The sequence below is a fragment of the Corvus brachyrhynchos genome, unplaced genomic scaffold (genome assembly GCF_000691975.1).
Source record: "Corvus brachyrhynchos isolate BGI_N302 unplaced genomic scaffold, ASM69197v1 scaffold101, whole genome shotgun sequence".
Taxonomy (NCBI): Eukaryota; Metazoa; Chordata; class Aves; order Passeriformes; family Corvidae; genus Corvus; species Corvus brachyrhynchos.
In genome coordinates this window covers 17114819-17141070 of record NW_008237239.1, presented here as the reverse complement: position 1 = coordinate 17141070, position 26252 = coordinate 17114819, and the positions used below count along the sequence as shown (strand labels likewise).

Here is a 26252-nt window from a genome sequence, read left to right as displayed (position 1 = left end):
TTAAGAGATCCACATATTTTCTGACAGTACATTTTTCCCATCTCTTCCTGGGAATATTTACTGGTTTATAACAACATTCTCTTGTTTCCAGAACGTTTCTTGTCAGCTGCAACAATGAAAAAGTCTAGAAGAACCATTTTAATAAAGATTTGCCTGGTTCCTTACCACAGGACAAGTGCTAAGCCTAACCCATATGGTGCTGATCTTGTGTGGATCTCAGCTTTGATGCTGATGTCCCTGACAAACATCCTTTTGGATGGTCTGCCAAAAACATTCATGGGAACTGAGATGATGTATGGTTGGAACTGAGCAAATAATCAGAAGGCAAAGCACAAAAAAAATCCTCCCCATGTAAAATGACATCATCCTCCCAGTTTTAGAAGCTTCCAATAAATTTATACTTTCATTCTAAACATGTATTTTTAGAAATGTTCAGACAAATTTCTTTCCAAATCACATACCACACTTTCAACAAATGTGATTTCAGGAATATTCCTTTTTAAAAAGATGTTGTGATGTCTGTTTCTCTCCCCCTCAGGTTAGCATACTGAAAAATGTCTGTTACCAGTATTTTGGAACTGGCTCAAGACCCTCGATCACAACATTTACTTGCTCTCTTCCACACAATCTGACAACCTTGTCCTTTCAGTGAGGCTGCTATCCAATACCTCTCTCCAGGGACAGGAAGGAGAGACCTGGACAACACTACAATGTCTAGAATGAAAGTGAAATTAGATTGGAAGAGAAACTGCTGAAAACCCAGAGGAAAATTCAATAAAAGAAAAAACTATTTCCCTAAAACCAAAACATGACACAGGTAAACAGTATTCTGTGAAGTGACTACACTCTTACCGTTATGTCCTTTAGACAGTAATCACAGAGCATAATGAGCACATATCAGTAAAGTAGAAGCCATCATTCACCATTCTCATCAGCACAGACTTTATTCAACTTAAAACTATTTATAAAAAGTCATAAACCAGCATCAGCTTGGAATGAGCTGCATGCAGACAGAGCTCAGCAAGTGCATGCTTCTTTGCACAGGTACCATCCATGCCAGGAAGCATAAGTCATGCCACTACAAATAAAAAGCTGCTTAAATGGGATTTATTCTCTGGAACACCATCCACTGCTGCACAAGTATGTGTAGAAAGATGAAACAAAAGTCACTAGTGATTAATTCATGCAAATACTATTTTAGAAGTATTCTATTTGTCTTCTGCTCTACTTTCATCTCTATGGTAAGTAGATGTTATTTTAAAAAATCCCTCCCTGTTAAAGAATTCACAAAATAGAACCAAGCAGCTTTTGGAGTGAACTCTACACCAATTATTTGTTAAATATCAGCTATGCAGCAAATACAATTCAATCCATCAATCTCAAACAAAACAGCCCCTTTAAAAACACTGAACCTTTTAAACACCTTACAAGTTATGCACAGATATTCTCTCCATCCCATGAAAATAAAACCTAATTTACTAACAACAACAACTTATATATATAAAAACTTTCCAGCTACTCAGAAACAAAACTACCAAAAGAAGGAGAAGAAACGATTCAAGAGAAATAACCAGCCATTATTATCATATCATTCACAGAGTTCTTAGTGTTTACATGTTTTATGGCACTAATAAGACAAACAAAAAACTCCACAGTTTTCCATCAGTTACTCTTCTTGTAGTGATCATTTTTAAGAAGTCATGAAAACGGTAAGTCAAAAAAGCTTATGGTACTGCCTGCTGCTGGTCTTGTTTCTCCAAAAAAAACCTCCAGGAAGATATTTACAATCTTGTCCTGCTTTCCACAGGTTTTGAACTAGCTCCATTATCTGACTGAAACAAGTGGGAACAGTTTGCACTTTGAAATGCTCTTAATTTAGTTGTTAGTCAGCTGCAATTAAGGTTAGATTTTCATTGATTAACACTTTATTTTCAAGCTGCACTGTTTCTGGGGCATTTCCTCCTTTTTTTTTTTAACAAGACTTTTGGGCCCTTAAAACAGGAAGAAAGTATCCATCCTGAAAAATTTAGAATTCTCAAGCAACTGTTGTATTTTATTCTTTCTTAATCTGAACCCCCTTGTTTCAAAACCAAAATTACTTACTTCCAAGCTGCCTCGTTTGATTGGATTCAGTACTAGTAGCTTCTTCAGTAGATTTTCACAGTCTGTGGACATGTAGAATGGAATGCGGTACTTCCCCCTCAGTACTCGCTCCCTCAGTTCCTGTAAAATAAGAGTTTTAAAGGTGAGCTCCTGATGACACAGAAGATTGAAACCCAGCAAAAGCCAAGCTTTCATACTGTAACTGTACCTTTAGATTCTGCCCATCAAATGGCAGTGATCCGCTCACTAGTGTGTACAAAATCACCCCAAGGCTCCACACATCCACTTCAGGGCCATCATATTTCTTTCCTTGGAAAAGTTCAGGAGCCGCGTAAGGTGGGCTGCCACAAAACGTGTCCAGTTTATTACCAACCGTGAATTCATTACTAAACCCAAAGTCGGCGATTTTAATGTTCATATCTGAATCAAGTAGAAGGTTTTCTGCCTAAGAGGAAAATGAAAGAGGAAGAGGACAATTTTTGTATCTAAGTATAAATACATATATAGTACAATGTATCATTCATCAATGAATACAAGTATTTTTTTCTAAAATGGTTCATTTTTTTCTAGAATGGTTCATTCTGCCTCTTTCTTGCAAAATAAAAGAACCTAATCCCCCCTAGTACATTACAAGTACTGAAAATCAGCAGTGTTTACTCAAGAAAATCTAACTGTTAAATGCAGCTAAACAAACTTAAAAGTCAGCTAGTGAATCAACTATGAACATTTTCTTTTCTGGAAGAAGTAACTTCCTTCAGCTTTAGAATGAAGTAGCTAGACATCTCAGACAGCAGTTTCAGCTTGTGACAGGTTCATGCCAATTTCTCATGCCAAGGAGAGTAAATCTAATCCTAGACATCATCTATCATTTTGGTGGAGTAAATGTTAGCAGGAATTTAAGACTTTAGAAGAAGATACCTTCTGCTTTTAAGATTAAATACTTCAAGGTACATGCTGTATCTTAGCGTTCTGTACCAAAAAATCCTGTCCCTTTTATTATTAGTGTTTGCTTCAGCAACAGCAACACCACGGTGTTAACACTTAAGTATTTAATTCTTTTCACACACAATGTCTTCTATACATCTACAATTAATGCCTGTGTATCAATCATGTGAATGCAATCCATCACACATACAGAGATGCAAGTGTACAGGTACCTGGACAGTCAGTGAACAGTACCTTATATTTAGTACCACAGGTAGGAAAGAAGATTAAAACGGTGAAGTTACAGAAATACTAATAAATTATTGGGGGAATAAAGTGATTTCTCAAAATGCAAGGATACTCTGCAAGAAGTGCAGCAGAACTGGGCAATGTTTATTTATCTAACTGGGTCCCAGCTCCTGATCTGAACATTAGCAACACAGGATAGCACCAAGCAGTGCAGGAATCCTACTTTTTCAACAGGAGGACAGGTATTAACCAGATTAGAGGGTTCACCTTATAGCCAAGCAATTTTATAGCAAACAGACATCTCTCATCACATGCTGTGCTCAGAATTGAGCCCAGAATATATAAAAATGTCTTAGCTCACAATCAGAGAAGCAGCAATCTAATTGTCAGCTGATTTGATTTAAAGGGTAAACACAATTTTATCTGGGTTTGTTTGGGTTTATTTTTAATAATTTCACTTACACTCAGTGAACAGAACAGGAGACAACGAACTACCAGTATATCAACCCAATAGCTGCACAACAGAATTTAGTCTTTATCAGGAGTTAAATACAGCCCATTTTTACAAACTCTATCCTGGAAAATATTTTATTCTTCCAATTCATGACCTGTAATCGCAGCTGGTTCCAGCTGATGTGCCTGCAGACAGACTCACAGAGCTGTTTTCCAGATCTGACAGCCTTCTACACTACTGCACAAAGACTTCATTTTCCTTGTGGTGAAAACAGTACTGTCAGTGCAGCTGGTCTGTGATTACAATAGCCCTCCTAGTTCAACAGTACTCTGCAACCCAAGTACCCCATGCTTTTAGGTTCCTTACTTCAAACAAAAACACCAGAAGACCTTTTTAATATGCCAAATAGAAAGACTATGCTCTTGTTGATTACATGTTCAGAGCAAAAAGTATGAACTGAAAAGATAAGTTCTGTGCATCACAGGATAAGCAAAGTTGGAATTGGTTATAGCCCCTTCTGCACAAGCTGTTTATAATCACAAAATTAAAAGGAGATAGTTTAAGTACCCATGGGCTTTGTGCTCCCTCCTCTTCTACCAGAATAGCCTGGACAAACCTGCATATTTTCTTACACATCTCCCCAGTTTAGTCTGAAATAACTTGTAAATGATAGAGTTCACCCTGTTATTAAAGCCAAAAAGTCTTATCAAAAATATCCAAAATGTGCTAAATCTCTGCCTTGTTGTGTTGCAATATCAATTGCTCAATGTGCTGATACCATGGAGAGTCAACAGAAGCAGATGAGAATGCAGACACCACTTTAAAGTTGCTTTTTCCTTATCTGCAGCTCCATGAGAAGAGTTTTAAAGGAGACAGAGATGTCACATCACTTGGAAAGAAGAGATGAAGAAAGAACGCCTCCTCAAAGCCACACATATAGCCTTTTTTCCTTTGGAAAATGTATTTTTCATTGGCTAGGCTGACTGGCTCTCAATCACACCTTGCTCTGAACTTTTCAAATGAGTCTAGTATAACTCCAGCCAAGAGAAGACAGAAAAAAAATCAAATAAAAGTTATTTCGGAGCCTGCCTGCCTGTCTTGCAAATAGGAAGGAGATCAGCAGCAGACTCCTCGTGGCAGGTAGTTCCTGCGTGAATGCTGCAAAGCTGTTTTGCACAGGCTTGGGAGCATGGCCTGTGAGCTCTGTGTGCGCTACGGAACTAAGAAATGGAGGAGAGGTGGAGGCTCTAAGGAGCTCTGGGAGAAAGAGGAAGATGCAGGATGCTGAGTAACTGCAGGGGTTAATGCAGCAAGATTCAGTCACACAGCTGGGCTGAAGGAGCCAGAGCTAGATAAGCAGGAGGAGGTGGCTGGCTCCCTACTCCCAGCCGAGTGTGGGACTGAGAGAACCAGTGAAAGAGGCTTGTCCTGGCTGGCCAAGAGGTCACTGGGTGCAGCCTTCTGCAAAGCTGAACAGCAGTGGCTGCAGTAAGCTCCAGGGAGCTTGACAAAACATTCACAGGCTCCAAACCATCAGGCAAGATATGGAGGAGTTTTATTTAATCAAGAATTCAGTGAGATCTAACCCTTTCCTTCCTTGCATTCTGACGTCAGAGTGCTGGGCAGGCACCTCCACCACCAGATGACAACAGTCCCGGGGCAGGGACGACTCAGCAGAAGAGGATGTATTTATTATCCATCCTCATGTACACACGCAGGAGCTGGCAGATTGACAGGAAGCAGGGAATAGATTTGTAAGAATGAGGTTGAGAGAATGCTGCAGTGCATTATCAGATAAGACAAAAGATACTGGTGAAAAAAAAAAGCCTTAGGAATTATTTAACCTCAGCTTTTCACAAGTATTTAGACATATTAGTAAGAAAGAACCTACAACAGTGTTTTCTTTGTAAATGTACAGAGACATCAAAGCAACAGCACAAGACAGCTTTCAAGCAGGTGAAGATCTTGTCCAAGTCCCATGATACCTAAACCTGGCATGAAGACAACTTCAGGCTGAAGTCCTAGGTTGTACCTGCATTTGCTGAACTCTTAATATGGTCTGGTTGTTTACACAGATAGATTACTAAAAAGGATAAAAAAAAAAAAAGAAAAAGAAATTCAACTAACTTCTGTTTACCCTTAATTTCTTTTTCCTGCCCAAATTAAACACTAAACCAGAAACTCAAACAGATTAAAAACTTAACATATTTCTAATAGATCACTAAGGAAAGACTATTTTTTTAATATCCTTGCAATATACTTTAACTGAAAATATTTTAATTAAGTAGTACTGACTGGTATAAATTGATCTTCTGCAGTTTCACTGTCCTAGATACCAGCACGACAGCAGGTATAACTCTTTGGAGAGCATGTCTTTTTCTTAAAGCCAAAACTGGAATCAAAGTAACACATGTTCTATTCTTGTCTCTCCCCTGTTCCAAGAGGCAAGCTACATTATTTTTGTGCTTCAGGAAATTGAGAATAAAATACAAGTGATAGTTCCCTCGTTCACATGTTTGAGGCAGACACAGGCAGTGGAAAGGACTAATCTACAGAATGAAATTAAGTCTGTATGATAGGGAGCAAAAAGTAAAATAAGTAACAACCTACCTTAAGATCACGATGAACTATGCATTTTTGATGACAATACTGTACAGCAGACACAATCTGAAACACCAAGATGATCAGTGAAATATTTTATTTCAACTTCAGTATGAGTTTTTGCATATAATTTAATAATTTTCTTTCCTGATATGATTCACTAAAACGTAAGAAATTAATAAATAAAGCGTTTATCTTAAAAAATATTCATCTAAGTTTCTTTCATTAAAGCTTAAATACTAAAACTGGAAAGTCCCTATAAGCGGCTCATTTTCCTACTAAAAAGAAGTTTAATACATACCCCTCGAGGTAATTGGAGAAACATTTTTTTAAACGACAATCACCCAATCGCAATAATTATTGAAAGGAAATCAATCCACCCTTCAACCCAGTAGCCAGACACATCATCTCAGATTTTATCTTCTACAATATCAACTGCATATCTTTGCAGTTCATCCCTAGCAGAACAATTCATTCAACATTTTCATGTCTTTCACATATACATCAAAAAACAAGTCTGAAACATCAAGTTAAGAGCAGTTTCTTTAAATGTTAATTATATAACTTAATTCTGAGAAACACCAAACTTGATATATTTATCTGATCAAAGCTTTTCCAAAACAATCACTAATACCAGGGTAAGAAAAGGATTAAGGTGAGAAATTCTGTAAAAAGAATAGAAAAGCCTATTACAGAATAGCCTTCCTACAAAACAGTGTGACATGAACACAGCAGTACCTGTCATCATATCAACAGCTCTAGATAGAACAGCTCTAAAATTCTAATATATGCAGAAAAGGATTTAAACCTGAAGTGAGTCACAATAAAAAAAGTGACTCTTAGAAACATTGACTAAAAGTAAATGTAAAACAATCTTACTATTTTTAGACAGTATATAGGAAGCAGACACTTATCTTCTGGGATTTTTTTTCCACTGTGGCTTCAATAAACACTATCAAAACAATTTTTTTTTTTTAAGTAAAAGAAGTTTGCTCACACTCATGTCTATCTGAAAACAACATAAACAGAAATAAAAGAATGAATATACTAATTCCATACCTGCCTGAATTTTGAACGAGCCTCTTTCTCTTTCATTCTTCCATGTGCAACTAGGTAGTCAAACACTTCTCCTGATCATGACAAGGACAAAACATTAGTATTAATTTTTTTGACTATCACACACAATCAAAACATGCTTGAGAGCAACACACACCCCATGCTCCCCCCTTCTTGAAGAGAAAGAAAATACAAGCAGCCAAGAAAAATTCCTTTTGACTTTTTGCATTGGATTTCATTCAGACAAATAATAACAAAGAAGTAAAAATGGAACCCTTCATACTAAGGCTTCTTCAATTTTTAAAATAAATTGACAACCACTGTGAAACACACAAAATCCATCATGAAAAATATTGATATTGTGTGTAAGACACACTAGGAATCAGGCAACTTATGCACTAGATTTGTTTTGCGCGTCTCTAGTGGCTTCACTTAACATTATTTATATTATTTCTGTTTATTCCTTCTTGTTCTCTTTCTGATAAAGCTGCTAAAATGCCTTTCAGATCCTCATCTTTGCACTGTCTGACAGCAGCCTTTCCTAGCTGGTCACTGACGCTGTGCTGGATTCTCTTCCCACATTCAAACCTTTCCCATTCAGATGCTAAGCAGTTTCTCAAGCAGGCACTCACTATCCCTCTCACTATGAGCCTGCTGGTTCCCCTTCCTGTGTTACTTATTCCCATCCCCGGATCTGCCTCTCCAAGTGCTTTGGCACACATTTGCAAGATAAAATGAGGCACCAGTGCTCGCCTAGATATAGCGGATAAATACCGAGTTGAGAGTTTTTGCCTGAATCAGTGCCAGATTATCTCCTGATACTGCAGCAGGAACCTCAGAATGGGAACTACCCTTCAGCACAAACCTAAGAGGTTACTTAACAGAATCAAGAAATCCTGCCCTGGGAGGTCTGCTGGGACTGCTCTGAAGGCCAGATTGCAATAACCCATTAAATCCTTAAAGCGTTTCTAGGCATGTCACTAGCATTTCAGTTTATCCTTAACACGCATTTCAGAATCCACTTACCCCCACTGGCATATTCCATTACCAAATACAACGTCTTTTCAGTCTCAATAACTTCAAATAATTTTACTGCAAGAAAAATGAATGAGAGAGAGATTGCAGCCAGGAGTAAAAGCACAGCACAAACAAACAATTATACTCATGGAATGAGTATAATTTACGGCCAGTGATAACACTAGATCATACAGAGACCTTTAGGTTAGCATTCTTTTGAGGGGAAAAAAGACCAAAATTAATTTCTAAATCACAGTTGATAATAAAGCATATTAATTCACAATTTTCTCAGACGTTTATGCACACTGTACAAACAAGTTCATGCTGAAATTAGTGTTTAATTTGACGCAGACTTCTTTAAGATCATACAAACCTCCCCTGTTTTGCTAGTGAACTGCTCACAGTCAGAAATCTGAGATTCTGACCAACTAAAAACCAAGTGGATACCAGAAATGTTAGGTCTGACTTTCCTCAGATTGCAATATAACCACTCATTTAAAACAAACACACCCCCACCACCACCCCCATGAAAACAAAAAACAGCAGAAGCTATGAATGCTGAAAAAGCAACAAACAATTTAAGGGATGAGAAGGGAGTGCCTAGCATGTAATAACTTGTACACCTCATCCATACCTTGTATGCAACAAGCCCTCTGGCCGATTCAGGACCATTAACTGTCTCTGGAACAAGACTGTCCAGCCCTCCTCAGCCAGAAGAATTGTCATCACAAAGTAGGGCCCTGAAGCTGTGGGGTAGGTGAAAGAACTAAAGCAGAAAGGGAAAATTACATACTTGGTAATTCTAATTTTCTGGAAATATCAGTCAGCAGGAGTCTTTCCTAGACTGAACTAATGGAGTTTTGGTACTCTCACCTAAAAAACTCATGCTTTTGGGTCTCAAGAATAATTTCAGTAGAAGAGGGGAGTTGGGGTACTTTATAGACCAGAGAGGTCACATCTCCTACTCTTTGTAAGGCTTTCCTGGACTGAGCAGTTTACCTCCTCTAAGCAAAATTCTTGGTGCAAACAGAGTCAATAAAGGAGGTGAGACAATGAAGCATTTACTGGATGCTTACTGTCCTATTATCTCCGAAAGAAGTTTAATAGCAGTACATTCAAATACAGCCAAATAGAGTAAAATGTAAACAGTATAACAGAAAAAAAGTGAGCAGAAATGCAGGGCTCCTACCAATATTGGGATGATTCAGTATCTTCATTATTCGTACTTCTCGAAACAACTGTCAAGGAAGCAGGACAATTTCCTTAGAATGTGTTTATTAGGGAAAAATTACACAAGATATATCCAAATTTAAATGTCAAAAAGAAAACAGAAAAGGCCACAGAAAGTAGAATTAGCATAAAATATAAATAAATATAGTGCAGTGAACTCCAGAAAACAATCTACATCTTATGCATTAAATAATTATAATCACTACAAATAACTACATACCAAAACCAGACTAATTACTAAGCTTTATGCAAACAAACACACTAAGTTGCACAGCCCTTTCTGGAGTCTCACATTGACCAAACCCCACAGATCGTTCACACAAATTTTCACTCTCTTCTAATTTCTTTGGTGACTGGCAAGCTCAGCCAACTACCCCAAACACATCAAAACTGCAGGTGCAAGTACGAGGTGCAGCACTAGGGAAAAGTCACACACAGATGTTCAAATCGAATCAGATACCAGGAATTCTGACATCCTCCAAGTCCTGCTGCTCCACAGAGGTGAAGCAGGCAAGTTTGCTATTCCTACAACTACCAAACTTTACACTGGGCCACAAGCAGCAGTGATGCCCCCTCTCTCCCCCTGCAACTCCTGAAGATATATCATTGCTGAAAGTCTGCTCTATGATGCTGAATCACATAATTATAAACAACTGGACAAACGTAAAACCCTAACTATACATACTTCTGACAGATTTTTTTTTTTTTTAACAAACAAGAGGTTATTGCTCTTAAATTTCTACCATGCATGCCTTTATTAATTAGAGGTAATCAAGACTAACCTAAGGGCTCAAAGGAAAGAAGGCAAATGAAAGAAATCAAAAATGACTATGTAGTTTGGTGCTGTGTACTTGAGGCTGACAATACTGATAGGCTTTCACTGTTTAAGTGAAGAGCATAGCCCCTATTTACTGAGCTGCATACTCTTTGGTCCCTTATTGGACTAATGGAGGATATGAAAATAAATGAAGAAATGCTCACTCTTCAATGTAATGCTTAGATATTTTGGAAACATCTTAGCACTTCCTTAGAGAGAAACTGGGCTCAACACATTATGTGTGTTGTTGTTTTGTTTGTCTGATGCCTCAGAGACATCTCACCCTCCATTTTCAAAATTAGTCCCATTTGATCAGATGCAACCCTTGCAAAAGGGTACAGTGATGCAAGCCAGAGACCAAACAGCTCCTCAAAGAGTAGCACTTTAGCACATATTTTACGCTGTTTCTAAAATTCTACGAGTTAAGACTACAGAGAAACATCTTACTGAAACTCAGCTTTTGATAAAGTACATTACTACAGCTCAAGTAATAATATTACAGTTCTATACTTGCATTAAGCATTTCAAGCTAGTTACCATGCCCTTGCCTTACAATCATCATTAAAACAATTTCAGAAGGAAGCAAAGACTACAGAAGCATTTCTCTGAGCAAATATGAACAGATGCAGTTTGCTTATGTCTAAAACACAAAACAAGGCTATGTAACATTATGCACCAGAATTAACTTCAGCAAATATCTTTTCCTCATAAAATCAGTCATTGCTAAGGAAAAACATCACAGCAGGAGATTCTTTGAGAATTTGTTGCTTTTCTAAGTATTTGAATTTGTTGCACAAGAATAGATTTCTCAGCTAAATCAATATAAAATAATCAGAAGCTAACAAATCTAATCCAATAGATGGTACAGCATCAGAAGAGTGTCTAAGCAGGTATGTGGAAAATCAGTTCCTCCCAAAAGATTGGAAAGATATTTTGTAACTTAACGCTATTAATGCTGGTACAAGAGGTACAGCAATAAACACATACCTTCATAAGAAGGATTAAAATATGACTTCTATAGAGAATAATTTCAACCCTCACAATTTTATATTTAAGGTAAAGCACACAGGAATTGAAAAAAAAAAAAAAAACCCCAAGGTGTGAATTTTTCTATTCAATATTTTCACAAGACTTAGAAGTTTACTAATCGGTTTAAGATTCAAATTGATTTTACAGTGACATAAAATTTTGTTCCCCAAGTATTTCTGGATAAAAGCATTAACAGTATTCAAGGACATTATTTACATTGCAACTCTGCATTCCATGAAGCACTACTTTGAGATAAACCTCCCCCACCATGCTTTCCCCATGCAGAAGCATGCTGGTCATTAACACTTGCAATGCAAATAACCATGTATTTACAAATATAAACACCTTGTAACAATACCCACCACACCCCTCAATAACACCCAGGATACATCTCTTCCTTTGCATATAGAGGTATTTAAGCAAGAAGACCACAGTTATTCCCTACATAGCCAAGTTTGGTAAATTTATAAAAATCTGGAGAGAACAGTGGTATTCGTTCTTCTCTGAGGACAAGGCAACCTGCTGCAGGATTATGATCTATTTTACTGACAAAAAACAGCATTTTCAGAATTCAGACACACCTGTATTTTCCTGAGCAGCACCGTCCTGCTCTCTCAGAAGGTGTAAGTGCTCCCTGACTTTTCTCTCCTCACCCCACCACATATTTATAGGACCACCCTTGATTCTTGAAAAGTGCTGCCATTCAAAAAAAGCTCTTGAACAAGCATCTCCTTGTTGGAAAGGTGCTTCGCTTATAGAAAGGGACAACCAGCACCACACTCAGCTCCTCAAATTTGTAGTTAGGAAAAAGTGACAAGACTTGAAAAATTGTTTCCTGTGTTTCCAGCTTAATTTTTCAAGGCACAAACTGCAGAAAGCAAGGATCTGCCACACCATTAACAACATTTATACTTGCTGTCAGATTGATACCCATGTTTGAGATTTACTATTTTAAGTTACTAAAATCAAACTGAAAATCTTCAGTTAACCAAGGCTTTGTCTTGCTTTTAAAAATGTGCTTGAAAACTGTTCTACTTTCTAAGTTGTTACTGAGAAGGGATGGGGCAAAAGAAGCACAGCTTTCAATAGGTAACATACTGAAATTGTTCCAAATCTTCTACTACTACTTTACTTCTGTTCTGCTTTTCTTAACAGAAGGAACTTAAGTTAGAGGCTCCAAGTATGTTTGAAAAATAAAAACCTTGCTGACACCTAAAAGGGGCATATCTGAAACACCATTTCCTAATTAAACCTATTAATGAAAAAAACAGCGCCTTCTGCTCCACCAGCAGTTCGCAGAAGAGCAAGAGAATGCTATTTCAGAAACATCCCTGGTGAAGCCAGTACAAGGCAAAACTTCCAATGCAGTAGATATGCAAAAAGTAGACCAGCTATTTTGATATAAATCTGTGTTATGACAAAACCCAAATACTTACACTTGGGAACAAACTACAATAGCGACAGTGGAAAAAGCTAAGTCAGTACCGTGTGTTACTATCAAGACAGCAAGTCAACAATAAAGCCAGCTCTGTTCTAAACAGATGCTCACTGAGTACAGTGGTAACCACACACTGAACAAACTGAAAACAAAATAAAAAGGCAGGACCCTTAATTCAACATTGGTTTTCTGTTTAAAGAAGCAGAGGTCCTAGAGTGAGAAATATAATGTAAGTTAAGATTATCACATTGCATGGACAAGAAAGCAAAGTTAAAAATTCACAAGGTCAACTTACTTAAGCAATCAAAATGTTAGCCCATGACACAAGCTAAAGTAACTGTCTAAAGTACCCTGTCCATACTACAAGGCATGAAAACCACTGGTGAGCAGCTAAGAGCTTTTATACCCATGACTAACTACAGACCCAGCTTGTCTAACACTTCCAGCAAGCGAAGTATGTGCTTAAATATTTCTGTTTACAAAACAGAATGGTGCATGCGAAGCTATGATGACTCATTTCACTTAATTAGGTCAGCAGCAAGTACTGTAGCAAAACCAACTTGCACTTGGTATCCTTCAAACTGTGGTGAATGGAAAGGGGATGGTTTTGTCAATGACCCCATGCCCAAGATAAGAAATTTGTCTTGTTTGATTAATAATAATCAGTAGTGATTGAAGGTCTAAAAGTTTTGCTGAAGTGCATACAATTTATCAGCTTTGAAGTTCTAGAGACCATCCTCTTAACCATGAGAATTTAGATGGGTTCACGCTCAGGAGCGGTATTTTTGTGCCAGTAACATACTCCACTTCCTCTATAAACCTTCATTAGATAAGTGCCCATTCCTATTAACACAATACTACTATCACTGCTTCCCATTCCCAACACTGCCTCTCTCTCAAGGAAAGAAATCCAACTACTGAACAGCCCTTTGTACAGTGCAAGCCTGATGACAAAGTTATAAAGCTTCATGTTGCAGTGATATTAAACAGTACATGAAGAATCAAAAACACAATGTAATAGCTCAGTGCAGAAAGAAAAAAAAAAAGGGTGACTGATTTCATAGAACAGAACAAGAATTTTTATTATTTTACTTACAATTCACAAATGACCCATTAAAATACTAACAGAAATTATCTTAAGTATGCTAATGAACGACCCTCTCACCCTTATTTGCTTTGTCTTTACAGTTGCTTCAGTGACTGTGCAAAAATTGTGTTAAAGTTTACTTAAGAGCTTTCAGGCAATCAATATTCATTCACTCAGTCACAGCTGAAGAAATATAAAGCTTCAAAACAAAGATTATTTTTTCTGAAAATCATAATCAATATTTTACAAATGAAAATATCATACCAACAAATTACCCCATTTTTCAGTGTGAGCAGAAGATGCATGGAATAAATATATTTAGAAGTTACTGAAGAATTAAATTCCTAAATTCAGTGGTTAAATTACTAAATTTAAACATCTATCCTTAGTTCTACTATCAGCTGCTTCTAACAGTACCTAATACTGTTTCTCTTGTTGCCAGCTTCCCACTCAAAAAAACAAATAATAACAGCAAAGACCTACTGCATGAGTAATTTATGTACTATTTGTGCAGTGTGACAACATCATTTGTATGCTATGAAAGTCTTATTTATACTTGGAATGGTTTATTGAATTATTATCAAGTATTTTTGTATGAAATACAACTTAACATTAAAACTATTGTCCTAAAACTGAGTTTTTCTTAGTTTACCAGAAACATACTTTAGCTTCTCATTGCTCAACAATGAGACAAACTCGCCCAGCTCTTCAAGTGTCAACACCAAGCTAGGTGGAAAATAAGCTACATGAGCAGCACAGGATTTCCACAATATGCTCTGTCACACGCTGCCTTCTAGCTCAAATATTAGCAAAGAGATTTGCTTAATATAGGATATAGGATTTAACAGCAAAGCTTCTGCATGGACTGCACAGCAGGTTAGATTAAAAACCCAGAAGAACCCACACTTACAAGTACTACAAAGGAGACATTAAAGCAAATAAATCAAAGTATAAAAGAAATAAGAGGAAAAAGAAATTAAAGCAAAGCTGTTTATAACTCCCCATAACCAAAGTGACACAATAAAATGAATGTAACAGCAGCCAGAGATAAAAGAACAGCAATAAGCCCTGGCCTCTTTCACTCATTTCTACAGCTACAGACAGCAGCAGTCTAGTACTTCTAAACAAAAAAAACCCCAAATTTTTATAATGGGTGTCCTTCAGTAGGACAGTACAACATTTCTGTGTTTCAGCCACAACAAAACATACGCAGAGTTAAATAGTAAAAATCCAAACCGAACAAAAATCCCCAGGGTTTTGATAAAACACTTATCACAATCATTATGAAGGACTGCTGAATTTCTATCTACAGGCATAAACAAGGCTGTTCTGATTATATTCACTCATTTTGTCAATTCTATGCACAAAAAGTAATTGCCACAGGTCCCTTGAGTTCAGCAAATATCTTAAAAAGTTGAAAGAGTATAAAGACAAATGTAGAAAAACCCATTAAAGCAATAAGAGTTGGTACTCTAAGTCCACAAAAAACCAATTACTACATTAAAGAAAAAATCCAAGAAAAATACCATCCTTTACAGCATTACATCTTGGTTTAGCATGTAGACAAATTGTTTGTGCACCTAATTGGAAATAAATTTACTGTTGGCAAAGAGAAAAGCTAGAAGAGGAAGAAAGAGCAAAACAGCCGTGCTCAGATAGGAACCACACGGAGTCACTGCCCTCAGACACACGGATGTGCACATTATAGCAGGGAGACCACACTCTCCCAAGGTCACACACAAAAATGTTGTTTAGCAAGATAAGGGGATCAAGTATTTTTGTCAAGTAAAGGATCACAGTTCAACTGTTTACAGAATTCCAGATGTTATGGTCTATTCTTACCTTTTGCAGACTAGTAGGATTTAGCTGGGTTTTATCTATTATTTTCACAGCAACCTTGGGAAAAAAAACAAACAACTATGAATTACTAAACTCAGAAGAAGGTTTGAACAAAAATATATTGCACCTCTGTGAGCAAGAGCATGGATGCACCTCTCAAACACGCATGTGTGTCTACTTCTATACATTTCATCAAGCAAAATTCTCTAACCTATTAGGATTTACCAGCAGGAGCTTGGAACTTTGCCACCAAGGAATCAGTTATAAACTTATGTCTGTGTTTGGACTGAACATTGTTATCTTGTCCACTGTTATCTTGTCCAGGCCCTCCAAACACAAGATTTATCTATTAATAGATCACCAATATCAATGAAATCGATCAATACGTTTCTCTTCAGTTTTAGAAATGCTTGGGGATGAACAGATGCCTTTCCAGCCCCAAAATGCCCTTTGATGCGCAACAAACATTTTGACCCTTTCACCAAGAAGCTACATTTTAAAAAGGGGGTGGGTGGGTGGTTAGATGGAAACTCAGGCATGTCAGGTAACTTCTTCTATATCCTGAAACAGCCTCTAGAAGAAACACTTATTATAAAGATAGCCAAAGAGAACATAAACCAGACTGTCAGCCTTTTTGTTTTTTTCCAAGGCTTACCTCTCTTCCAGTAAGCACATGCCTTGCCAGTTTCACTTTGGCAAAATTTCCTTTTCCTATTGTTTTCAGTAAGCGATAATTTCCAATGTGAGGATGCTCTTCATTTGTAGATGTGATGGAGTTCCTACATCGGGGGATGTTTTGTCTGCTACTTGACTTGATAGGCTGGATGTGTGGTTCAGTGTATCCATCCACAGAGGTGTGCTGCAAGGCAGATGAAATAGTTGGGAATTTAGCTACTTGGATTTTAGACAATTGCAACAGAATAGACTACAAGCATAAAAAGATGTAAAGGGGAGTCATTTATTTAACTTTTACAATATCACTGGTAACTCTGGATGGCAACCTAAGGAGAAAATGCTGCCTTTGGGCAGAGTTCGATACATGTGTCATGAAAAAGAGTCTACAGAAAGATTTTACTAGCTCCAAAAGCAAAACTAGACACCTAGGCAGTAATCTACAAACCATTACAGACTTTTTTAAACTTGCCAAGCCACACAGTATAGCACTATGTTGCAGATATATTTGTCTGACCATAATCAAAGTTAGTCTTTTAAAAACACGCCGTACAAAACATACTTGTACCTTGGCATATTTGGAAACAAGGTTTCACTCTATTTTTTTCTTAACTTTCTTAAGTCAAATGACATTACCAACATTTTTTTTAAGTAAGCTTTGCTCCCCAAACACGTTTGCATCTTTTTTAAGTTCTTATTCAAGTAGCAAACAATCTACGCCTTTATTTAAAAATAACTATTCTTTAAAACTCCATGAGATCGCATAAAATATTTTAAATCTCAAAAGTCTGAAGAACTAAAAGGAAGTTATTTTTAATGCATGCCAACACATCATCCCACATTAAATGTTAGTCACTGAAATCTGCAGTGCTTCTGTACTCTAACTTCCAAGTATATAAGGGGCAAGTTACAGATGGGGCTTGGAATTGTTCCAAGGAGAAACCAAAGTAATGAAAAATGTCAAAGGAGTGTTAAGTGTTTCAGTATTTCAAATACTTTCTAAGAGGGGCAGATGGGTACAAATGTTTAACAGGTAAAATTTAGCTTCTCATCTTTTAAATTACAGATTTTGAAGGCTGGAGCAGTTTTTAGATTTTGTAGCAGAAAGGCATGCTTACTCCCAGCTAAGCATAAAGCACCAACAGACACCTGAGTATTTCCCCATTACTGATTGCCTCAATTAGAGAGTGGATATCTTTGTAGAGAGCACTAAACAGCCTGTTTCTAGATCCTTGACCTTAAGCTGAAAGCAGAGTCTGAGGGTAGCTGGACTTTTACTGCTTCTTCCAATACCCAACCTAACGCTGGGCTGTGCACATACAACCCAGAACTGAAAGCAGTAACTTCAGCTTCAGTGTGCATTTGTTAGAGACTGAAGTCAATCCCCTCCTATAAACACTCCGGCTTACAGACAGTCCCACTGAACCAGGGAAGATTATTTCAGGACATAAGTGGTGGCAGTAGTGGAATTGGGAAGAGTAGCAAACAGCTGCAACACAACCGGAAAAAACAAGGAGTATACCTCAACCAGAATGTTCTTCCCAAATGTAGCACAACCCTGCTTACATCACCTCCAGCACTATTAATTATTTACTACGGCCAAGAGAACAGCCCTAAATATAATTTTGTTTGTCTTTTCATTGCATGAATCCTTCTGCAAAATACTACTGTACTCCCACTGCTAAACTGTTTTCCAAATTACTGGAGAACCAAGCAAGCCAAGCATGTTTAGATTCTGTATATCAGAAAATTTATTCAGCTGTGAAATAACACACTAGTAATAATATTTATTCTTTAGAAGCACATCATTAAAATACTTTCTGTGGACTTTGAAAGAGAAGATCAGAAAGACAGCTCCAGGCAAAAAGGCTTTGAAGGAAGTCAGGACTGGACACTAGTCCCACATGTGATAAACCACAGCCCAAAGAAAAGCCTCCCCTAAAAATACACCCTGCAAAATCAGTATCTGTATGGTGCTAACAAAGAATGTTTCAGCTGTACCTAGAACCTCATCCAGGCCTACAGCATTGTGCTATACAAACAAGTTTTAAGCGTCTTTGAGCCTCTTTACTCACTGAATTCGATCTTCACTACAGGAAAATACAATGCCTACCAGAAGCATTAGCAATCCTAATATCAATTGCCAATTTCATATGTTTCACAGGATTAGCCTACTCCCAGCAGTCACCTGAAGGGATCTCTTAGATAAACAGTTAGATAGACTTAACCAATGCCATGGGCAAAAAGTAAGATGCCTTCACAAGACAGATCATTTTAATGCAGACTTAACAGGGAAAACATTTTTTCATCAAAATGACAGTACCAAACCTGAAGAGGAATAAAAAAGTAACAAGGTTCATGGTCATGATGATTCTGGATTTTGGTCTTTTTGTGACAGAAAATCTAAGCCACTCTGGATGGCTCCTAATTATTCCTTCTCAAACAGATTATCTTCAGTCAACCAACGATTCTCTCCAGCTATGCCCAAGGATGACAGAAATCATGCATAAAGCAGGTCAAATTTCCTAGTTTGTGAGCCACACAAATAAATATATACAACTTCTGAATTTGAACAGCACTGAATGAAATTCAAATTATTCTTGCAATAGGGCTCTTTTCGGCACATAAACTTGCTATTGTTGGAAAGTAAAGAGGAATTAAAAGTAGAAACTTATCAACTTTTAGAAATCAACATTCAATGAAATTGAAAGAAAATACTAAGAAGTTGAAAAAAAAATTAAAATCAAGGTTAAATAACAGTATCTCAGAGATTATTTCCAAACAAAACTAAAGCTGAATTTCACAAAGCTGTGCAACATCCACACTGTCTAGAAGGCCAGGCTACATAATTTTCAGATTCTTCTGGTCTATTACAATACCTTCATTCATTATGCATCAGCTACTATGTGGCTATTTAAAATGCATTTCAGTAGAACAATCTCTAAATTCTGAAAAATTTTTCAGGGCACTGGGAACAAGGGGGCTGTAAAAACCAACAGTCTCCTTGAAGTTCATTGTCATCTAAAAACAATTCCAGCTAACAAGCTGCATTTCCCACACAGGATTTTAATTAGAGATTCTGTTATTTCACTAGATATCCTGACACTATATCTTTATATATATTTAAATAAAATGTAGTAAGAAACACTACCTTACTAGTACATCATAAGCAAGACTCAGTAAATTCAGTTTTGCCAGTGTAAAATAAAGTATCTGGAAATAAACAAAATTAGATGTTTCTTAAAATAAAATGCAATTTTAAACAAAAACAAGGTGCAGCAGTAACAGAAGTTTAGAGCTGAAAAGTTTATTAGAGCATTTAGGTATTTTGCACACTAGTCAAGTATTTTAAAATAAGAAAATAACTCATGCAAAACAAAATCCACCACCTCCTCAGAAATCTCAAAGAAGTATTTCTAGCATTCAGTTTTAAATTGCAACAGAAGAGAGCTCGATTAACACTTATTGTTCCCTACTAGGTCTGTGTCTGACACTTTCCCCCAGCGTTGTTACAGAAAGCCAAGGGCAGTAAGACCACAAGAGAGTTAACCTGACCCATTGCTTCTCAAAGCTATCATTTTCTTTGTTTACCCAAGGTAACTTTGCCAAAGCAAGATGACCCGATGGCCAGACACATCATCTTTAAGAAAGTGCACAAGAACTAACCCCACCAAGTAGGTACAACGTGTGGGTTTCACTGCTTTACATATTCAGCATTCTTTAGCCACTTACTAGTCCCTGGAGTAGTATTCTCAGGGATTATACACTGTAATTAAACTTACAACATCACCTATATTAACTGCTGCTACAGCATAGTCCTAAAAATTCCCCCAAACCATTTCAGTCACCAGTCCACACAACCTTTCTCTACCAAACAACACTGAAGGTCTCTACAGCCCTTCATAGTGAGAGGGTAATTTCCACACATCAATCTGCCTACAAACACACCTCACCTGATTAAACAAACCTCTTAGTCCTGAATTTTCCCCATCTTGATTTATTACAAGGCAAATTCCTTGGTAGGGTCAGCCCACGGAAGCAAAGTCTGCAGAAAAGGCAAATCATCACACTTTTCTCTCTCAGTATTTTATATCCTGCCCTGGATGTAAGTATCTTGCAGCCAATTTTTATATTCATAACTCCTACCGTTTCCAAGCATGTGCCACACACATGAGTATTTGTAACAGCTGTCATATTTTGCAAATATGCAAATATTTTTCAAAACAGCTAGCCCATACAGAGGGATTCCGAAGGGTTGAGAAGACAGTCTCCTAAATAGTTCTGATCTGCAACAGCTCTGCTCTTAATATATGTATAATGTAGTGGGAAACAGTACTTTACTAGTACACCATAAACATGACTCCCGATATACTCAGTTTATGCCAGTACAAAATAAAGTCTCTAGAAATAAACACATAACATTAGATGTTTCTTAAAATATAATGCCCGGAAAGGAAGGGGACAAAGATGTGAAATACTGTCCTGGATGTCCAGCTGCTGTCAATTTGCTGTCTGCAACTATTCCTTTAGGACCTAGGAGCTTCTAGCAAGCCACCTCAAGCAAGACTTTTGCTGAAGTAGCAATCAAACTAAAGCAAGGAGTCCAATTTTTTGAAAGCTCTTGGTAAACTTCAATGTAGAAACCATCAGAGATGTTCAGATGAGCTTGTTCTGCATCACTTGTCAAGAGCGTCCAGGTGGTACAGGTATGATGCATAGTGCACCTGCACAGGATTATAGTACCTGATCCCCCAGTTAGGGGCAGAAGAAGGGGATTCCCTCCTCTACCAGGTAAGCCTCACACCTGCACAAAACCACAGCTTACTCTTGCCATACATATCTATCACATCATACTACAATTACTAAAGCACCTCTGGTCTAAATCAAAACATTAATAGAGCACTACCTAATTTTACATATCTCTCAGACATGTGAAGAAGTGCTTTGGAAGGGGCAATTTAAAAGGCTGAATGTATGTACACGTGATTTTTTTCATAATTTCTTAACAGCAATTAAATGCACACTAGACTGGAAATGCATGACAGAAATTTTGCTATTAAAAAAAACCACCAAAGCGCAAATCAACCAACCTTCCCCACTGAAAGAGAGGATAACATGCAGGACTACACTCAGAAAAACCAAAACCACAATGACAGAGTGAGGAAAGAAGTAGATACAGTTTTGAAATCAGATGCCAAGATCAGTGCATGGCAGACACAGAAGAGAATCAAAACTGTGACAAAATTTAGAATGTACCCGTGTCCTGTGCCCGCTCATGAATGCTTTCCAAAAGTACATGAAGAAAACAATCAAACACATGCATATACATCCTTCTCTTTAGATCACTTACATAATTTGTAGAAATGCCAGACATGATCTTTTAGAATAGCTTGAATCTATCAGCTATAAGATACAATGATTTGAATAAAGCTGGCCTGAGTCAAGCATACACAAACATTTCATTAACTGACATTGCAACTCTGAAAAGCATTTTATAAAACTTCATAAAAAACTCCAAACTACACAGCACCAAGAAAGATACTAAACAAAATAACTTCCTCATTTTATTTTTGCATCTCTTCCCTTTTCTTCCCAGTTGTAATATTCTGTATTTCAAAAAGAGAACTTCAATGCTGATAGTAAAACATTTCTACTGCAATGTGAAATACCATCCCCCAATGCCAATAGACAAATAGTGCTCCAAAAGCAGACATAAACACAGGTGATAGGTAAACTTATGCTGAGCACTGAGTAAATCTTATCCTGTGCTCATTACTAGGGGATCTAAGCCCCATGGAAATTTTGGTGGGCGTGTTTTGTTTGGGTTTTTGTTGTTTGTTTGCCTTTTAAGTGCTCAACATATGCGGATCTATGTGAGACATACAGAAATGTCTGCCAACTTTGAGACAGAATTGTTTTTCTCATCTCAAGCTACACAAGATGCAATGTTTACAGCTCCATACTTGAAGCAATCTAGGAAAGAAAACACCCCGTGATCTACCAGTGCAGAACCAGACACAGCTAATAAGAGTTTCAGAAGTTCATACACAAGGATCTTTAGAATGCTTCTAATTTTCATATGGTTACAGCACCCTGCATTAATCCTGTGCATGATATAATATGCTCATTCCCTTTTTTTTTTTTTTTAAACAATGCAGTAATGTCATATGGAAGGGTGGAGTTCATTATCATGTGGAATTACAGATCTGTTTTATTTGATGGATAAAAAAAAAAACCCTTAAAAATGTGCTGGTCCACCCCCAAGACGACAGCCAAAGCATTTCAGAAAAACAAATACCTCCATAGCATGAAACCAGGTCTTGTAACCTGAACTCAGCTAACACATTTCCTCCTCTCCCTGGGCCTGAAGCCCTCAGTCTGGCCAGGCGTGCAGGTGCAGCAGAACAGGACCTTCCTGCCTTTGTTCCATTTCACTCAGAATTGGCACAGTTATTTCAACCTGGCACTTTCCTTCCTGACTCATCCCAAACACACAAACAAGATTTTCCAGGGCTAATTCAGGACAGCCAACCCATATCATCTCCATTAATTGCTAGGACAACTCTGAACCCTCCCTGTAGCCCCATGAAAACTGAGACAAGCCAGCTAAAAGCTGCTGCAGTAAACCACAGGTGGAACCAACAAGAGGGGGAAAAAAAGGAAAGTTTTTCCTAAAATCCTCTTGTTTACTCATTTTTGTCATTGGGTACAGTACTAGAAACTACCATCAGCCCTATCAAGCAAAGGAGTAAAACATTTCCTATCTTGTCAAAATAAAATGTCAAATGTCCCTCACACACGAAACACAAATTTTTTTTGAAGAAAAGCACTTATGGGAGGGGGAAGGAAGGAGCAAGACTATTCTTACAGCCTCCTGGACACATTTAAACACAGTCCTTCACAGATAGAGTTCTTTCAACATTTCTTGCCAGCCACTGCTCTTTCTTCAGGAGGTGAACAGTTTAACCTTGCCAGTCTTTTTTAACTTATTTCAGGAGATCTTCAAACCTGCCAGCACAGAGCTCCCCATGAGTATTCCCATCTCCCCCAGTACATCCTGCCAGCACTTGGAGGCACAGGCAGCTACAGGGCACTACTGATTCTGAATGCCACAGCACCCACAGTTTGCTCAAAAATCCTTTGTGAAACAAAAAGAAAATTAAATGCAAATGTTGGTTGTTAATTGAACCAACCAAACAAGAACAGGAACACACCCAGAAAGCGAAACTTCTGGCGAAGGAAACTGGCTGGTGTTTTTATTGCACTTATAAATGATGCAGCCAGGTCATTTTTCAGTCGGCCTGATGAAAGGCAAAAGAGGGAAGACATGAAACAACTTACAGTTCAGGATCATGTCAAGCACATGGAGCTTCTCAAGCATTTGCAGGGCTCAAGAAGTAGAAAATGCTTTAACATCAAACTTCAAAACTGAGGGGAAAGAGCTGTTTCTACAGCCTAGAGACTGCAATCCTGAAACCTGAGGCTTGCCTCCAGATGAGGAATACAGCAGCAGGAAGCAAGGTTTGCTCACAAAAGAGTGACCAGATTAGAGTGCAAAGCATGTCTGACACTCAGGATCAAACAACCACTCTGTTGCACCAGCTGAGGTTTTCCTACAGAAGGAAAGGATACAGCAGCTAATTGGGACCAGGCTCTGAATCTCAACTCATTCTTCCTCTCAAAGTTTATGAAATGGGCATTTTTTCCTTATCCACTGCATACCTGAAACAACTCTGGATGAGTCTCCATTTGGCATGGTGGCCACTGAAGCTGATCCAACACTGCTCACATGCCCACACACACCTACAACCCCACTACTGCTGGGGCAGCAGGACAGACAGACAGCACAGGCAGCCAAGCCAGACAAACCCTGGCAACTCTGCTGCCAGGGTCACCTCCAGCTCCCAGAGCACAGGCAACCCCAGACAGCTTCCCAGCAGCAAAGCAGGCACAAGGACAAAGGGCAACACCCAGCACTGGGAAGACGGATCACATCAGCTCTATGTTAAACTCTTGTGGAACTGTGCTATCAGGACAGGAACAACATGGAAAAGAAAAATGATCACACTACTTTTCTTGATAATCCAAAGGCAAATTGACACCACTAGTGAAACTTTAGCTAGGAGATACTTATTCCTATTCCACAACAAGGTAAAAACACAGTAGGGCTCAGGAAAGAACCAAAACCAACACAACAACAAAAATCCTCTGAAACACAAAAAGCCCCAAACCAACAAAAACAATCCCACAAACAAGTAAATAGCTTGCTTGCGTTGTTTACCCTCAGAAGAGCCCACAATGTGATCTTCACAAGCTCCCCTTTAGGGATGACATGCATGGAGCAAAGCACCCCTAACACTTTGCTACACAAAAAAGAAAGTTAAGTTCCTCCTCTAGTGAGCTGGACAGTATTTCTAAAGTCTTTATATCCCCATTACTGGATTCCTCCAGTGGATCCAATGATGAATTCGCCAAGACAGATCACCATCTCCTTTTGAAGACTATTTTACCTCAAGGTCTTATTAACTTTCCGAAGTAAAGACAGCTTCTAAGTAACACTTTGCTACACAAAAGAGAAAGTTAAGTTCCTCCTCTAGTGAGCTGGACAGTATTTCTAAAGTCTTTATATCCCCATTACTGGATTCCTCCAGTGGATCCAATGATGAATTCGCCAAGACAGATCACCATCTCCTTTTGAAGACTATTTTACCTCAAGGTCTTATTAACTTTCCAAAGTAAAGACGGCTTCTAAAAAGTGATGAGATGACCAATTAAAATATCCAACCTGATAGAAGTACATACTAATTGATGCACAAATGTCCTAGAAAAGAAACTGTCTTGGACAATGCAGGACTCTGCAATGTCTGAGGATCACATCAAGCTCTGTTTCAAATGCCGTACCCAATGTTCAGCATGATTTTGCAATATTCTCTTGACATGCTCTTTTTAGGGATATTGGAAGTCTAATCTAAAGAGTATGGAGACTCATCTTAACAATTCCCTTCATACAATACAGTACATACAAAATAAATGTAACGAGAAGTAGTTTTCAAAATTAACTTGTTGCCTAACCAGAAAAGGGAATAAAAAGCATGGATTTACAGCAGATTAACAAGGCCTATCTCAAGCCCTTCCACAGAGCCTTCAAGTGAGGGGCAGGGAATTGTACTTCATACAATACAGTACATACAAAATAAATGTAACGAGAAGTAGTTTTCAAAATTAACTTGTTGCCTAACCAGAAAAGGGAATAAAAAGCATGGATTTACAGCAGATTAACAAGGCCTATCTCAAGCCCTTCCACAGAGCCTTCAAGTGAGGGGCAGGGAATCCTTCCTGACCTGAAGAGCACTTTCATGGCCTCCTGCAGTAGAGCATAGTTTAGTTTCTCCATCTTCAAGGCTTGGTAATATGCACTGGTCCATCGCTCTGCAGCCAAGGACTTCTGGTGTCGGTAACAAGTCTTGCCTCAGAAATCTGAAGTGCAGAGGGCCTACTGGACCTCATCTGTCAAGGACATGTGGTTTTCATATTTAAGCCAGAATCTCATCAGACCCAGCATTCTGCAGACATACTTTTTTTTTCAAAAGCATAAGGTTCATTTACAAGCGTAAGGTGGACTTTGAGGAGTTACATTTTCGCACAGGAAAACCAGAACACCTTCCTAAGAGGAGGAAGCACCATAGCTGGCATAAGACATTTCTACCAACAAGCCTGCACTCAAGCAGCATTCAGT

At 38.0% G+C, this 26252-nt stretch overlaps 1 protein-coding gene across 5 annotated transcripts in view; it reads right to left on the bottom strand.

Moving 5' to 3' along the window:
- MARK1 (microtubule affinity regulating kinase 1) overlaps nt 1-25956 on the bottom strand; it is a 43938-nt gene extending 17982 nt beyond the window's left edge. For 4 of the 5 annotated variants that reach the window (XM_017730057.1, XM_017730059.1, XM_017730058.1 and 1 more), the window contains exons 1-9: nt 25858-25956; nt 16500-16703; nt 15848-15901; nt 9594-9642; nt 8414-8479; nt 7391-7461; nt 6341-6397; nt 2312-2548; nt 2104-2223 (exon numbers count right to left, since the gene is read on the bottom strand). In XM_017730057.1, the coding sequence (XP_017585546.1) occupies nt 2104-2223; nt 2312-2548; nt 6341-6397; nt 7391-7461; nt 8414-8479; nt 9594-9642; nt 15848-15901; nt 16500-16703; nt 25858-25941 (942 nt within the window). In that variant the 5' untranslated portion in view covers nt 25942-25956. Of the gene's footprint in view, nt 1-2103; nt 2224-2311; nt 2549-6340; nt 6398-7390; nt 7462-8413; nt 8480-9038; nt 9127-9593; nt 9643-15847; nt 15902-16499; nt 16704-25857 lie in introns of those variants that run through there. The other variant, XM_017730061.1, reaches the window with a different exon arrangement.
- Between the last annotated feature and the right edge of the window lie 296 nt (nt 25957-26252).